We start from the raw sequence: 15,652 nt of genomic DNA on the forward strand, positions 1-15,652 counted from the left end.
CTCTGCTCCTAGGTTTTATGCTCCACATTTGTTTTCGGGGACCCTGGCTGACAGAGGAGCCTCTGCCGTGCCCTCATCAAATCCTTGCTCTCCCCTTTCTTTGGATAATGGAGAGACTTTCTTTATGCATCAAACCAAGCAACTGATTTGATTTGCTAAATCATAATATTTCTATTTCTTCACCCAAATGGGAACAAACTGATTTAAGAAAACTAGAACATGTTCTTTTTCAAGACTATAATTGTAGAATCTCAAAACATCTCCTCTTCTTCCTTTAAAGCATTTTAATCTTTCTCAACGGCCATTTCCCTAAAGCATTTACAGTTTCTCTCCCACACACGTTTATGAGCGGAGCAAGGCAACTATCGCTACTATTTTGAGATCTCTCATTCTTCTTAAAAAGCAGCAACCACATCCAATTCAATGTCACATCTCAGAAGTGGAATTATTGTTTGCAGTCTTTGTAGGGATTTTTAATGAACAGTTTCCCTGCTATTGCAATCCAAGCGCCTCAGGAGCACGGTGCTCCTCCCTCCCATCTCCACCCCGCGCTCTGAACAAAACCACACGCCACAAATGCGTGAAAGTTGAGCTGTAGCAATGGTACTTACTTCTGGAATATAAAAACTCCTACAATTACGATAAATGAAATGAGATCAGACGTGATCCAGATTAGGTGGTACTCGTCTGGAGGCTGGAAGACAAAAAACAGAAGCAGACCTTAAAACTTTCTGGTTTGTACAATCACAGAGAGACCACACATTGCTAAAGTTACCACCAGGGCAGAAAGAAAAGCACAGAGCTGCAGGGGTCACATATAAATCACAAGGTTTATGACACTTCTAATGCTAGCTTGTCATCCAAAATGACGTTATCAGGAAAAACTGCAAACAGGAACAATTTTAAACTCTCCATCTTTTCGCGTGCTGACATTTTCTCAGAGCTTTGTGGGCTGAAAGTTTCCTATCTCAGCTGTACCACGAGGTGAGGGTAAGATGCTGTTTGGAAATCCGTCTGTGGGAAAATACAGAAATATATACACATTGCACATGAGACATGCAGAGTCCATTTTGAGTGCTAATGTTAGCTGTATAGCACAGTCCCCATGCTATAAGCATATACTTCTCAATTTCTGTCCTTTAAGGCACCAGTAGCTCTGGCACCATTTGCCAGTCTACGTGGCTGTGGTCATCACACCAGCTAAACCCATCATCTGAACCCAGCACAGAAGCACACGAGTTCACATCGATTTTTGTGCTGCCCAGGAAAGAGCACCACGAACAAAGTCAACAAAGTGATAATAATAATCAACTCTTGATGATGCTCAGAAGGCACCTACCCAGGAAAGCCAGCAGTGGTGCTAATGATTTTCTCCTATCCTAAACCTAGACTAGTCCCAACCAGAAGAAGGTTGCTGATTTTATATCAGATGGATCCATCACAACCACCAACACCAGCACTAATGCACACAAGTAATATTTCCTTAGAGAAATAGAATCCATCATGCATAAAGATGAGTTCATGCAATGATAGTGTGACATGGATAAAACCAGTTGGCAGCCATCAACTCTGCTACCTCTGTCTCCCAGCAGAGATCAACTTGTTTTTCTGCTCAGTGAATCTTTGTGTGTCTCAATTTATCCTGTGAAAGCGTATCATTGAATTAGCAGTGCAATGCTTTAATTAGCCAGTGCTTCTGATGGAGATTTAATCCCTGTGTTTTCCAGCTTAGTTACAAAAGGGTGACATTTAATGTTACATTTGCTGCCTCTATTAGGACAAACAGACTCAGAACTGATGTTTCCCATTTTCTTGGCAGAAGAATGCTATCATAACTATTTTGAATGAAAACTCAAGAGTCTAAGTTAGAAGAAAATCTACACATCTAAATTTTTCCATGAATGCAACTGTTGGTATTTCACAACTGAAGAACCCAAACAGCAGGTTTTCCTGTGGGGCATCAAAAGGGGAAAACTAGATAATTTCCTGGCCCCCCCCCCCCCCCAAGACATGCATTCCACAAACATAATTATCAAGAGTACCCAGTGAGCAGATGCTGCCTCAGCCCTTCAGAGGAGGGAGCAAACATCTGTTGCAGAGGCAACTTGTTGTCCTGCTCCATCCACACTAAGACCTGCTCAGGAATTTGTTATATTTCAGCTGCAGTTCCACTGAAACAGGGCTGTTTCAGTGGGATTACTCTGGGTTTCTATAAACTTTACCCACTATAAGTCCTATTCCTGAAATCCTCACATTTGCAGCCATCAAACCCTTCATCAATTCAGTGTAACTGGGCAGAAAGCAACCTAAAACCCCAGCTCTGAGAGACTCCCAAAAATGCAGAGAGGGGTCCCACACTGGGCACCCGCTTTAAGGACATCAAGTTGGGGGCTGAACTCCCCTCAAGCTTTTCAAAGCCCATCTCTATACCACGTCTGACGGCCTCTCTTCTTGCCAGCAGCTTTCCATCAAGGATAGAGGGGAGAGAGACTCGTCACTTTTTCTTCTTTGGTTTTTCCTTTTATTTAACTGAAACACAAGTTAAATTTATTTTTGCAATCACAAATGGCCCCTGGGTGAACGGAGCAGCACAGATTTGCACTGTTCGGCTGGCGATGAACCCCAACAAAGCCCCTGAGGGCACTGGACAGCCAAAGCCTGCCAGAAACAACCATTTCACTCAGCTCCCAAGCCACGTCCTACATGGTGGAGGAGGCTCAGATGGCAAAGCTGGTTAGATTACATCACCCAGGCGCTTCAATATGTGGGAAATCAAGGGATTTTTATGCTGCTGGTGATATAAGAGTGTGCATTTGCAGCAGAGGGCTGAGTTGGAAATCCAGCAGATGGGAGAGCCCTTGGAGGAGGGCTCCAAGTATCAGCAAAGAGGTTTTTGGAGTAAAAAGCTGCCACTGATATGCGTATAAATCCTGCCAGCTGTAGTGGAGGACAGATGTTTGCAGCAGCACAGTTCAGACAACGATAATCTCTTCTGCCAACAGATCCAGTCTTTATAAAACCATTTCCAATTCTCCAGCTTCAGCACACATCAGTGTGAATTTGTGTAGTTAGACACAAGCAGTAGGTTAAGCTAAGGCTAAGGACAACATGCATAGATAGATGTTCATCCATCTAGGCATTAGTCTTGAGGTCCTACCTCCAGCTAAAGATGCAGATAACTCATTAACATTAGATTCTCCTTGGGCTCATCTTATTCTCCCCTTTCCCAAGCATATGTGCCAGAGCAACAGGTAAAATAGCTGTCTTCTGTCCTACCCCCAACAGGATCTGTCATCAGAAAATAGCTGAGGGGCTTACACTGCCACAGCTGAACTCTTGTTTGGGGAATACTTTAATGCAACTATTTCATCATTCTCCCTCAAGTCCAACATGAATATTTCTGTTTGGTTCAGAGATCCAAAGTGCTAGGGACATTTTCAGAGTGTTTAATGCTTACTTGATGGGCAAGGGGGCTATCTTTGGGCTCTGGTTGTTCCTTGTCCGGCAATGGGGTAACCAGAGGTAAAACTTGTCCTCGTTTGGTATTAAAAACGGGCAAAAAGCTAGTTTTGAAGCCTGGCCAAAATGCAGAAGCCAGGTTTGCTGGTTCACCTGCGTGCCTGCTTCTGCAACTTTACCAGCTGCTCAGCAGGTCTGGAAAGATGTTTTTCCATCAGAGGAAAATGGAAAAATCACGTGGGTTAAATGGGGCAGGCACCACGATCTCCAAGCATCCCACCCAAACCCTGTATGGGGAGAGACGAGGCCAACTGAAGGAAAGGATTGTGCAAGAGAAGCATTGATCCGTTATGATATCAGGGCTCAGGCATAGAGAGGCGGAAAACCCTCAAGCCCAACAGCACGTTGAACCCAACCAAACCTTCCTGGAGAAACCCACTAGACATACGGCTGCAGTGGTCAACGGCCACCTCCGCACCCCGCCACTGCATCCCCTCCTTCCAGGGCTTCACAGCACCTTCCCACGCATCGTGCTTACCATTAGCCAGATGGGAAAAGGCACCTTGCGAAGGACGTGGGAGCTGTCAGAGGTGACGGACTGGACACCAGCGCACCACAGGATGGAGTACAGCCAGGGCTCGTTCACAGTGTAGAGATTCACACTCAGGTTTGCCATAGCGTAGTCCCTGCCAGGAGGTAGACAGGGTGAGATGCGAGTCCCCCAGCAAATGTCAGACCCTCATCTCCGAGAGGAAAGCTCTTGCCAGCAGCCACTGCTGTAATCACAGCTAGATTTATTGGGTTTGAATTGCACAAAATAGTTTTTTTTTTTTAACAGGGCACAGTCACTTCACAAGCAACCCAAGGGCACTGCAATCAAATGGTTTGAACTTGAAAGCTTTCTTCACCTCTTGGATGCTATCTGACCCAGGCCACAGACCGTCTCAGATGCTTCCTCATGAATGATGGACACGGCGTGTTTTTGTAACAACCGCCTCATCATGTTGATGTAAAAGTAACATCTGGCTCAGATGCCTGTAGCGCTTCATAGGCAATTTGCTTAATTAAAAACTGACAGACATTGCCAACATCAATTCCTACAACTTCCATGCCCTTGTTTTGGGGACAGTTGGAGAGATACAGCTTCCAGTCTCCCGAGGTCATTTTCCAAGCAGCTAAAACTGCAAGCTAGGGTACAGCAGCTGTCAGCAGGAAACCAAGCACTGATAGTGCACTCCCTGTACCCATACAATTTGCATAAATTGCTCTGTTTCCTTATCTATGAAGCAGAAGCATCACTAATCTCCCTCACATGGGCAGCACAGAGATTAATTCTTGCAATTTAATACCAGCAAAGCACTTTGAGGTGGAAGGCCACTGTACAAGATGCGGACATCTCAAAGCTCTCAACATGGTCGAGATGCTCCAAAGGCTAAGAGATTCTCAAGGGCAGAGGTGGTTGCAGCAATGTTACATCCAGATGCTGATTTTTGGGGGGATTGAGAGAACTGTGTTAAACCAGGGCTTGTTGAGCCTGCCCTGGCTCGTGCTGCAGGACTGCAGCAACATTTGACTGGGCACCACAAGACCTTCAGAGTTCAAGAAACACTCAGGTGGCAGATCTGATTTTGGAGACAGCTGAGGTGGGATTGATGAGAGATTGGGGCTGATGAGCTGGCATAGATAAGAGAGTTGGCATATGGTCCTCTCCATGAGATAGAGCAAATAGGTAGGGGAAAAAACAGGCAGGAATTATCCTGCAGGTAAAGCATAGACTTGGTTTTAAGGGTGAACAACTAGACCGATGGTCATTTTTCAAGACACCACTGGATTACGCTAAATAGGACCATGCTCTCAAACAGCTGCAGGCTCAGCTCTTCCCTACTTCCATCCCAAACATACAGTAAAACAGCTCCTTTGGAGATAATTTTCTTCTTTGGGGAAAAAATTTAAACTCCAAAAAATAGAAAAGCTCTACTAGAGACAATCCGCCCTTTCCAAGAAGGGGGCAAAGCTAGGAGCTAGCACACTGCATGGTTCAAATACAGGCTCAAGCAGAAGGAGAAGAACCCCATGATATGCCAATCTCATTAAAGAGGAGACCTGACCAGTCTAAATAGCTGACACAGGACAGTAATGAAATGGGTGAATTCTCTGCAAACAGAAATTTCTGAAAGCATATCCAGACTTTGGACTAATCAAAATTCTGTGGTAGCAACTCTGGAGCAGATGAACAGAAACAAAGGGCAGCTGCTAATGAGGGTGAAACAGCACTTGGAGGTACTCAGTGTGAAAAGCCTTCACTTTTTCCCAGAGCTGACAGTGTAATAAGAATGAGACAATTCATATAACTGTATTTCAGAAAGGTTCATCATATACTGAATTAGCACGTAGAGTTATCGGTCAGCTGTGCACGCCTGAGAACAGCCTGAATTCTGGGTGATGGCTAGGGACAAGCTTGCACAGCTCAAGATTTCAAGAGGTATCTGAAAAGATACCTCTGTGCAGATAAGACAGCCTGGGATGATCAGAAAAGATGCTGCTGGGCCGGGGATGCACAGAGCTGTGAACACCCGCCGTGGAGCACCTGGGCTATCACGCAGTGTCCAAACACAGGGCTGTACCTGACATCCTCGTTCGTGACCTTGGTGTAACGCAGGTTGAGCTTCACGATGCCCTTCTCCCTCATGCGCTCTGCATCCAGCTTGAGGCCAGAAGTCTGCTGGAAACCCGGCGCAATCTGTCTGACCAGCTGCCTCTCCGTGTCCGGCAGCCACATCACCTGCGGAGGGAGCGAGACAGAGGACGGCTATGGCAAAGATGGTTCACAAAGCTGGTAACACGAGGTAGCTTTGCAGACAGTCAGTTTACACCAAGCCAGAAGCAAAATCACATGAGAGACTGCCTCATTTGTCATACAAATTGGCTACGAGACACTTACAGCCTCCCACATCTTTAATCAAACGCATTTCAGGATTATCCTCGAGCCCAAAGGACTGTAACGCACAAAATCTTAGAGGTGGAAAGGGTTGAGATACAAAGGGATCAGGCCGAGGGCTCATGAGAAGAGACATGGTGTATCCTTGAAAACCTGTCCTCCCTGCCCAGTTCAGGGCACAGAGAGAACCAAGGACATAAGGCTAAAATTGACAGTGCAGACAGGATGCACGGGAGAAGCCTCTCATGATCCCGTGGCTAAGACTAGTTTTGTTCACCCTCTTTTATCAGGGCTACATCTACTCCAACCCAGAGCAAGGATTTCCCTAAGTTCATACCACACTTTGAAAGGGTGTCAAATTAATTACCATTAACATACTCAGCTGCTAAAGCAGACGCAGGAACAAAGCTGGGCAGTTCTATGGTTTGTGCCATGCAGAGGCTGGGCCCAACCAGATGATCTCAGCAGTACTACTGGGCATTGCATTGCTTTAACCTATGTTTAATAACTCGGTGACACTCATCTACCAAAGCATCAGAGCAGCACAGATGCAGCCATATGCATTTTCAATAGGAAACCATAAAACCTAGGTGAGAAATAGCACTTCACAACCACACACCTGTGTTTCGACAATTTTTCTCCTGCTCTCCATCCCAGTATCCAAGGAGAAGACAGTATGGTCCTCCTTTGGATCTAGCCAAGCTGGCAGAACCTTGTGGATAACACTGTCACTGCAGCCACATAGTTAATTGGAAATTGGGTGACAGTGTCAGTCATTAAAAAGACGGATGGAAGTTGAAAATAGCTCCGTTCCCTCCTGGGCCCATCACTGCACAAGTCAGTGCTGAATTTGCCTGTGCATGCAGATGCACCTAATTGGTACAGGTGAAATATCTGAGCTGCGAGTGATGTAGTCATTCTACTTGCCAGCCTTACCACGCTATTTTCAACCAGTCCACGTTCAAGTGAGAGCACGGGGCAAATGAAAGAACCAGATTTCCTTCCCAAGACAGGTCAAGGAGAGAAGTTTTCCAAAGGACACCCAGAGTCCCCGGTCTGGGTGCCCTTCTGACACATGGGGAATGGTGCTTTTCCTCCAGGAGAGATCATTGCATCCAAGGGAGCTCCTGATGGGCTGGGTGAAGATCTATACCTTGTGGTCAGAGAGGACACAAGGCTGGGTGGACTCTGACTGCAACCGCCCAGAGCTGGAAATCAAAATGTTTGGCATAACCCAGCAAGGACAATTCTGGGGCAGAAATGGAAGCCTGGAAGACATGTCTGCAGGTATGTAGACCTCCTTTTGCTGAATACCCGTCAGGTCCAGGACATCTGTTTCTCCTCCAAGCAGGAGCTGACTGTAGGCTGAAACGGTTGCTCAGCCCAGGGAGAAGGATTATTTAAAACTAAGGAGTCAGAGGGAGAGGAAGGTGTCTCTGCTGCTCGCAACCAGCCTCCAGGTCCTGCCTGTTCTCTCATGTCTGAGGCTCTTATAGAATTGCTCGGTGGGAAGGGACCTCAGGAGATCTCTACTCCAACACAAACCAGTGCCAGCACTGATTTCAGACCAGCTTGCTCAGGGCTTTGTCTAGTTGGGTCTTGAAAAGCTCCGAGAGGATGGAGATCCCTCAGTCTTTCCAGGCCCCTCTCAACACTTGCCTGCCCTCACAGGGAAAACTAGTTTCCTTATATCCAGCAGGAACTGCTCCCGTTTCAATTTATGACCACTGCCTCCCATTCTCCTGACACACAGCTCAGTGAAGAGCTTCGGTCCAACTTCTCAACAACCTCCTTGCCAGTACTGGGGAGACCTAATAGCAGCTCTCCAAAGTCTTTTCTTTTCCATGATGAAGAGACTCCACTCCCTCAGCCCCTCTTTGTATGTCCAGCCCCCCTGACCAGTTTGGTAGCCTCTCCAGGACTTGCCCCAGTTTACCAACATCTGTCTTGTACTGGTGAGCCCCACACTGAACACATGATTGCTGAGTAAGGGGAATAATCACTTTCCTCCATCTACTAGCTATACTACCATGAGTACAGTCCAAGATGATATTGAGCCTCTAGGACCACCAGCCTGGAGGCACAGTCCGCCCCAGCATGACTTCTTGGCACAAAGCGACATTTCAAATCAAGTGTGCAAATGGATCCAATGACACACTTAAGGATTTGGGGAACCCATAAAGAAGGCAATTTTGGAAACATCACCACCCCCACAGAACTCACAGCCTGTTGCCGAATTCCCGATGCCAGGATGGTTTCCAGGGTGATGTTGATGTAAGTGCTGTAGTAGGGATGAGCTGGTGGCAGGTCCTGGAAGTTCAGGATGAGCGATGTGTTGTCCTTGATCACCTCTAGCATATCTGCCAGCTTGCAGACCGACTGGTTGGCAGCTTCCAAGTAGTCAGACCTTGAAAGAGACCCAGCTGTCCAGAAAGGGTCGTTCTGAAAGCAAAGCACATCCCAGTATTACTGCCACAAAGTCCAGACTCCCCCAATACAGGTGAAGACCCTTTTCTATCCCACCCTCACAACAGTGGGGCACGCTGGCAGCTACTCTCGATGACCATCTTGCAGCTTGCTGAAGTGTTTCTCTGTGCCTCAGTTTCCCTACCCAAGGGGAGGTCACAGGTCCTTACTGAAAGCAAGGTGTGCTGGACATGTCACCCCATTTCCAGAGGAAGAGCAGAGCTATAGGGCAGTAATGTAATTTTCCAAGGTAGTAAGCTAAAAAATGTACTTTCTCACACTATGTACGGGATCACCAAGGATTCTTCAGGATCCAAAAATAAAAAGGGCCAGCTATTATATAACTAAGAGCGATTAGAGAGGAGCTATGGGCTGTTGGAAGAGATGGGCTCCTGACTTGACATTCAGGAATGACTGCTTCAAAGTACATGCCAAAAAGCAGCCTTCCAGATGCTGTCTTGGCCCTCCTCATCTGGCAAGCAGCAGTTTTCCCTGCACTCCCACAACCACATCTGCAAGCCAAGCAAGTTTCTGTGCAGCTGTAATACATAGACATCCCCATCATACCTCCAGACCAGCTCAGATCAGAATGGCAGCGAAACTATCATGGTTTCAGTCTTCCACCAAGCAAGCAGCCAGGGAACTCCAAGCAGGCATACGAAACCGATACCTGAGCTTGCATCACCACAGCAATACCTCAGCAAGTCACGTTCGAACTTGCATGAGTGTGCCAGAGTGCTGCAGCCCTCCTTCCAGACCACGGCTAATGCTCTCCAAAAAGGTTACGGCCGCTGGCCAGGAAGCAGCTTGGCAAAAAGAAGTCCCATGTGCAACCTGCCTGCATGCCGAAGGATGGGTCAAGCTCATCGCACAACAATTCCTCCCCCCCCCCCCCCGGACTTCGAAGGCTGAATTCCTTGCTTTTTCTTTGTAAAGACAATTGTCTCCAAAAGTAAATTAAAGAAAAAGGAACAGCATATAACACACTGTCTTTTCTTTTCTTCTTCTCTTTATAATCGCATTCCCCCTTCTGGGGGTCTTGAAGTTCTTTGTGGTGTCAACCAGGCATTAAGGCCCCTACTTCCAGGTGGTAGAAGAGGCACAGGAAAACAACAAGTCTTTTAGACCAAGCCTAAGTTTAGTAGAGGACAGAACTAAATATGGTTCATGGACACTTGGTCTAGCTGCACTTCAGACCACTCCACCGAGGAGATGGATCTACACCCTCTCCACCTCCAAGAAGGTTTAGGCATGAGCTTTCATCCCATGGCCGTAGCCCCAGGACACCCTCTCCATGGCTGTACGCACCTTTAGGAACCACTCTCCAGCATTGAGCTTTTCCAGGTCAGTCCAGTTGAACATGGAGGAGTGCTCGTAGGCCCGCTCTGGAAACAATTCCTCCACATTTGTTGTTCTCCTGAGTGTCTTGTCATGCATCAGAAACGGCACTCCATCATAGCTGCAAACAGTCAGAGGCCCTGTTACAGGTGAAGGTGCACAACCACGTACACAGTACTAGAGAAATGCCTGTTCCCACTCCAGCTTCTCTCATGGCTTCACATCAAAATCATTGTGAAGATTTCGACCAGCTTAACACATCCCCAGCATCCTCAAGAAGAGTTGAAATGAGATGCACCCAGAGGAAAAAGTCTCTTAGATACCTGCTAGGTGTTTGCAGTCACTCATACACTGACATAACCCTATCCATCCCTCCCCCCCTCCTCCCCACTACCCCCTCAAATATGTCCAGAGTGCCAAACTCGGGTAGCTTGGACAAGAACACCCACCCTGAATGCTCACGCTAACCAAAGCTTTATGCAATGTCTGTAGCTCCCAATAATGCCAGGTTTTCCATGCCCTGTATACACAGACACACACACACAAACTATTCTCAATTTGTTAATAGCAGATGAGTAAGATTTTCAAAGGCTTTCAGACTATATGAACTTAATGTTCATGGGCTTTTAGCAAAATGCAAGGGCTCCAAGCTGCCAAAATTGCTCTGAAATTGCCTTTGCCAATTGCAAATTGGTTTCAGGAAACAGCCATGCTCACATGAGTTGTTAAGTTCATGCATCTTAAAGAAAACCCATCTCTCAGATGAAATGGAGCAGCCAAATGCATGTCCTGTGGTCTTTAAGCCACACATATTACAGAACAATGGTTCTGGGAAACCTAAAAAGCTCTTTAAACTTTCTTCCAGCCCAATTTTCTGACTGAATCAGTGGTAACACCACACAGGGCAGTGGGGGTTTCTATCAAGGGCAGGGAAACAGTAGTCCACACTCAAAAATCAAGATAAGCCCACCACAGCCACCCTGATTATAATGACATTTTCCAAATCAAAGAGCCCATCTTCATAACAGGAAACTCAGATAAGGTCTGGAAAGGAGATAGGGTTAAAATACAAACCCTATTTGAATTAGGAGACAACCCAAAGCACTCACCCCCAGAGCCAGAGGGAAAACAAAAACCAGTTTTAGAAGATGGAGCAAACGCTGCCTCAGCTTTACTGTTGCCTGCAGAAGTCCCTTATCACAAAGGTCACTGGCATCTCTGCTATTTCTAGCATGCACTGTGCCAACTACTTTCCCCTCAACCCAAAGCAACGCGCTGACACAGCAATACCGTGCTGCTGCAATCAAAAGGGTTATTAATAAATACAGTTAAAAGAAAGAAAAAGATGCTAAGCAACTGCAGAATTAAGTGTGTGGAGTGTTTAAGGGAGATAGGAGCTCAAGTCTTAACATTTCATAGCAGAGCATCATCAGATACTGCTAAGCCTTTACCAGTGTGGAAATCCTATGGGGCACTCAATGTTCACTCCCTCCTTTCTAATCCTTCCCTTCACGGAGTCACTCAGCTCTACCCAAGGCTAACCACAATTTATTAGCAGGCACAGGTTTGAAAAAAAAAAATTCAGAGACAGAAATCAGAGCTTTAGAAGAAGAGATATGGGAGGAGGTAGAAGATGAGAGAGGAACACACAGCAATACTGTGCTTCTGCTGCTTGAAGCAAAGTTGGCTTTATAACCAGCGCTGGCTTTATAACCAGGGCCACCCAGTTTGGGGTGTGTAATGGGTAGGGAGCAGGATGTGATGGGTCTGAGTCTATGTCCAAGCAGCCCACTCATTGATGGTATGTGCCTAGAAGAGCATGGAAACATCCCAGGTGGAGTGGACCCATCCAACCACAAGCACAAAGAGCATCTTTCAAAGGGATAAGGACAGCAATGGGTGTTGTGCTGCAAACCCTTCCCCAAAGTTCCTGCCAGCTGTATCGAAAGCTCACTTTTTGGTCTGAAGGTCACTGGAGTCCTCTTTTTATAAAGACACTTGGGTCTCCTAGAGAGGTCCTCAGATAACTGGGCCATCAAGGGCATTAAGCTATGGATGCTTGGAGTGCTCCTCTGGGATGGCTGATGGGTGGCAACACGGAAAGCTCTTGGAGCTTTTCCAGCGCTCCTCCTCCCAAAAGTCCACCTTACTCCTTGGCCAGTGCTAATGGAGGCAACTGATTCAGCCACACGAGCCAAGAGTGTGTCTGCGAGTCTGGACAGTCAAGTAGTTGTCCCTTCACAACAGTTAATGAATTAATTTTGGAAAGAATAAGAATTGTATCACATACGTGCCAATTCATACTCCATCCTTCCACAATGACCTTCCATTCACCACTGGGAAGAAATTCCTTTAGTTTTTATATCATTTGTTCTCAAACAATTATACAAAGAAAAGAAAAAAGCACCCCAACAATTAAACTTCAGAAGCCCATCTTCCACCAGTGAAAAAAAAAAAATCTTTCCATCAACAACAGCCTCCAATGTGGTCAGGGAAAAAGAAAATATCAGCTTTGAGTCTCTTTCATATTTATAACTGGAACTGAGACAAACTGACAGATTGCCAAGGTAAGGCATTACTGTCCCCTTTGTGCCACTTCTGCCCTCTTGCACATCTATGTAACTCATGCAAAAAACACGGTTCAGAAAAGGAACAAGAATATTAAAGAATGATCACACTCCTGGAACAAAGCGCAGTTCTTCAAATTACCCTCTCTAAATCAGCCTTGTCAATTCAGCTCAACATTTGCCTGCAAGGAATGACTTTTTGACAGTCAGCAGAATCTCCGGATTCCTCCTTCCCCCAGCACTAGTGACATGCAAGGATGGGGAGAGGGAGAAAGGGCTTATTCCTCTGCTGCTAAGTTCTCATGGCAGTTTTGCACGGCTGCTGAAAAACCCTCCTGAAGACTTGCAGCACAATGCAGTCAGTCTGGGATCTCCACTCTCTCTGCACCTGGAGCATCCCAGCAAAAGTCACATTTAAGCAGTTCCATCTCTTCCCAAGGCCAGCTGACCTCAAGCCAGGCTAGAAACCAGGTGCTGTGTTTCACTGCACTAAAGCAAGCTCTAGGATGAACTACAGTCTTCCTGTAAATGAAGATTAATTTCACCATAAAGGTATTCAGGTTCCCCCACCTGGACATTTCACCTTTAATCATCATCTCAGTGAAACGATTAGTAGCACCTGTGCATTGCAAATGGAGACAGCTAGGAGTTATCGGACATGTTCACCACAAGAGCCCTTTTCAATGGGAAGGAACAGTAACAACCAGACACACATCAGATAGGAAAGACCCACCAGCATGGTTCGGGCTATCCACAGAGAAAGTTTCAGACCAACCAGCACACCGGCTTACCTCAGTACAACATCAGCTTGGACTCCATACATCTTCTGCTCCACTGCCTTCTGGAAGGACATCAGAGTGTTTTCTGGTGCCAACTACAGAGGAAGAAAAAGCATTGAGAGATTAGTAGGTAAGTGGAAATGTTTACGAAGTGGTGTCAGTGAGGTTTAGAGATATTAGGGAGCCAAAACAATCCTGTTTTGCAGATAACGCACCAGCCAGTTACACTGGCGTAACAGCTTTCTCCAGACAGAATTGCATCTCACTGAAGTCTGAAGATGACCACTGCATTTGCCTCCACTGATGGTCTTTCACACACAGGATAGAGTTCAATGCAGAGTTATTGTGGCCTGCAATGCTGGAAACCTGGCTAGCTTGAGATCGGGTGCAAAATTAGCGTGCGAGAGATTTGCTTACCTGTGTGGTCTCCCAAACAGTGGCTTGCTGAAGACCCCCAGCAAGCGATTGTTAATGTGATAGTAATTCTCTATTCACAGGTTATATCTAGAGCTACCTAAACCACCTTAACAGTTCTTCATTCTCCTACATTCTCCTACTTTTCTATGCAAACAGTGATTATGATGCCATTATAGAAAGAAGAAAGTCCATAAACCAGGGTATTACCCATACCATGGAGAACAAATAGACCACAGTTTCTGCAGCACACATTGTATTTCCACATCTACTCATTCAATAGTCATCCATTACTCAGTCTAAAAATCAGTTGATTTCTCTAATAACAAATGTCCTAGTTAGTTTTAACAACAATGCAAAAAAAAAAAAAAAAAAATAGCCTTAAGCCTAGAAAATTTCTCCCAATGGCCATGACAGATGAGGACTCAAATTTTATTTTGAATTCCTTCCTGTTGAATGAAGCAGATGGTAACAGAATTCAGGTTTGTTTAAAAACAATATAGTGTGAAGACAAATACTTTGTTTTTCTACAAAACTAGTACAGTATATCTAGCCCCCAAATGTCCATAAACCAAAAACAGGCAGACCAAAAAAAAAAAAAAAAAAAAAAAAGGAAAAAAAAACAATAGAGACAACTGTTGAAGGAAAACCTGGCAGGTTTTCTGCACTGAAACATGACCATGTGAAAATAAAGCTATTTTAAAAAAACATTTTCTTTTTTCCAATTTTGCTTTCAGGTTTAGAGCACGTGTAACATCCTGTTTTTCCACTCATCTCTGCCACCACCAGGATCAGTAAGTTTCCACCAAGACACAATGAGCATTCCCAACACATGATTTTCAAGAATTACTCAGGGGTTGGAAAGAGGAATAATTAAGAACAAAGGCCTAAATGTACCATGCAAGCAAGATACACAATAAATATAAAAACCTGCTCAAGAGTTGAAGGTGTCTCTAAGAATGATTTGTTTTCTTATAAGCTGATCACCTTACACGCTCAGGTCAGCAAAGCTTTGGGGTAAAATAATCAGACCAAATGTCAGCACCAACCTTCACATAGCTCCGATATCTCTCTACTGAATTCCTCTGGCTCAAGCCACGCATCAATACTAGTTCATTTTTCCGTTTGCTTAACGAAGGCAACACAGAGTCACGTTATCTTCCCAAAAAAGCTCCCAATCAAAGCCTGACTTGTCTAGGCGAAGACAGAGGCAACACCCCCATCACATCACACCCTCTTGCACAGCCCAGCACTGGGTCACGCAAGGTCGGGCTCAAAGAGCTTTTTGCAGTATATGCACGATGCCCAGAGCTGTCAGCAGGGAGCAGCAGCCACAAAGATCTGAAGATCCCATCCAGACTTTCTCTCCTTGGGTTGCTTTCAGCATCTCGGGTTTCCCTTCCCAAGTAGCTCAGGTTTCCTCAGGGTAACGCTGCAAGGTGATCCTCTCTCTACAGGGTAATGCTCAATATTTGCTTTCGGAGACTGCAGTAATCACGAGGAAATAAAGTGAGTAGTCTTCAAACGAGAGACAGCTGACCTAGAGAAACCGAAGGGCAATGCAAGACCACCAGCCTGTCAGGTTTGCTGGGTAGATGCAACGCGAGTCCCAGCTCAAGATGCGACACCACATCAAGCAGCAACTGAACCGACACCCCTATAAAGCAGTCTCGCCGGGGATGCGGACATAC

General features: G+C 45.8%; 1 protein-coding gene across 4 annotated transcripts in view; it reads right to left on the reverse strand.

Moving 5' to 3' along the window:
• Nucleotides 1–15,652, reverse strand: part of GDPD5 (glycerophosphodiester phosphodiesterase domain containing 5) — a 173,833-nt gene that overhangs the window by 10,742 nt on the left and 147,439 nt on the right. For all 4 annotated transcript variants that reach the window (XM_041118380.1, XM_030043140.2, XM_030043142.2 and 1 more), the window contains exons 9-14: nt 13,560–13,642; nt 10,172–10,322; nt 8,621–8,839; nt 6,084–6,241; nt 3,998–4,145; nt 612–694 (exon numbers count right to left, since the gene is read on the reverse strand). In XM_041118380.1, the coding sequence (XP_040974314.1) occupies nt 612–694; nt 3,998–4,145; nt 6,084–6,241; nt 8,621–8,839; nt 10,172–10,322; nt 13,560–13,642 (842 nt within the window). The remainder of the gene's footprint in view (nt 1–611; nt 695–3,997; nt 4,146–6,083; nt 6,242–8,620; nt 8,840–10,171; nt 10,323–13,559; nt 13,643–15,652) is intronic.

This window comes from Aquila chrysaetos, chromosome 19 (genome assembly GCF_900496995.4).
Source record: "Aquila chrysaetos chrysaetos chromosome 19, bAquChr1.4, whole genome shotgun sequence".
NCBI classification, from domain to species: Eukaryota; Metazoa; Chordata; class Aves; order Accipitriformes; family Accipitridae; genus Aquila; species Aquila chrysaetos.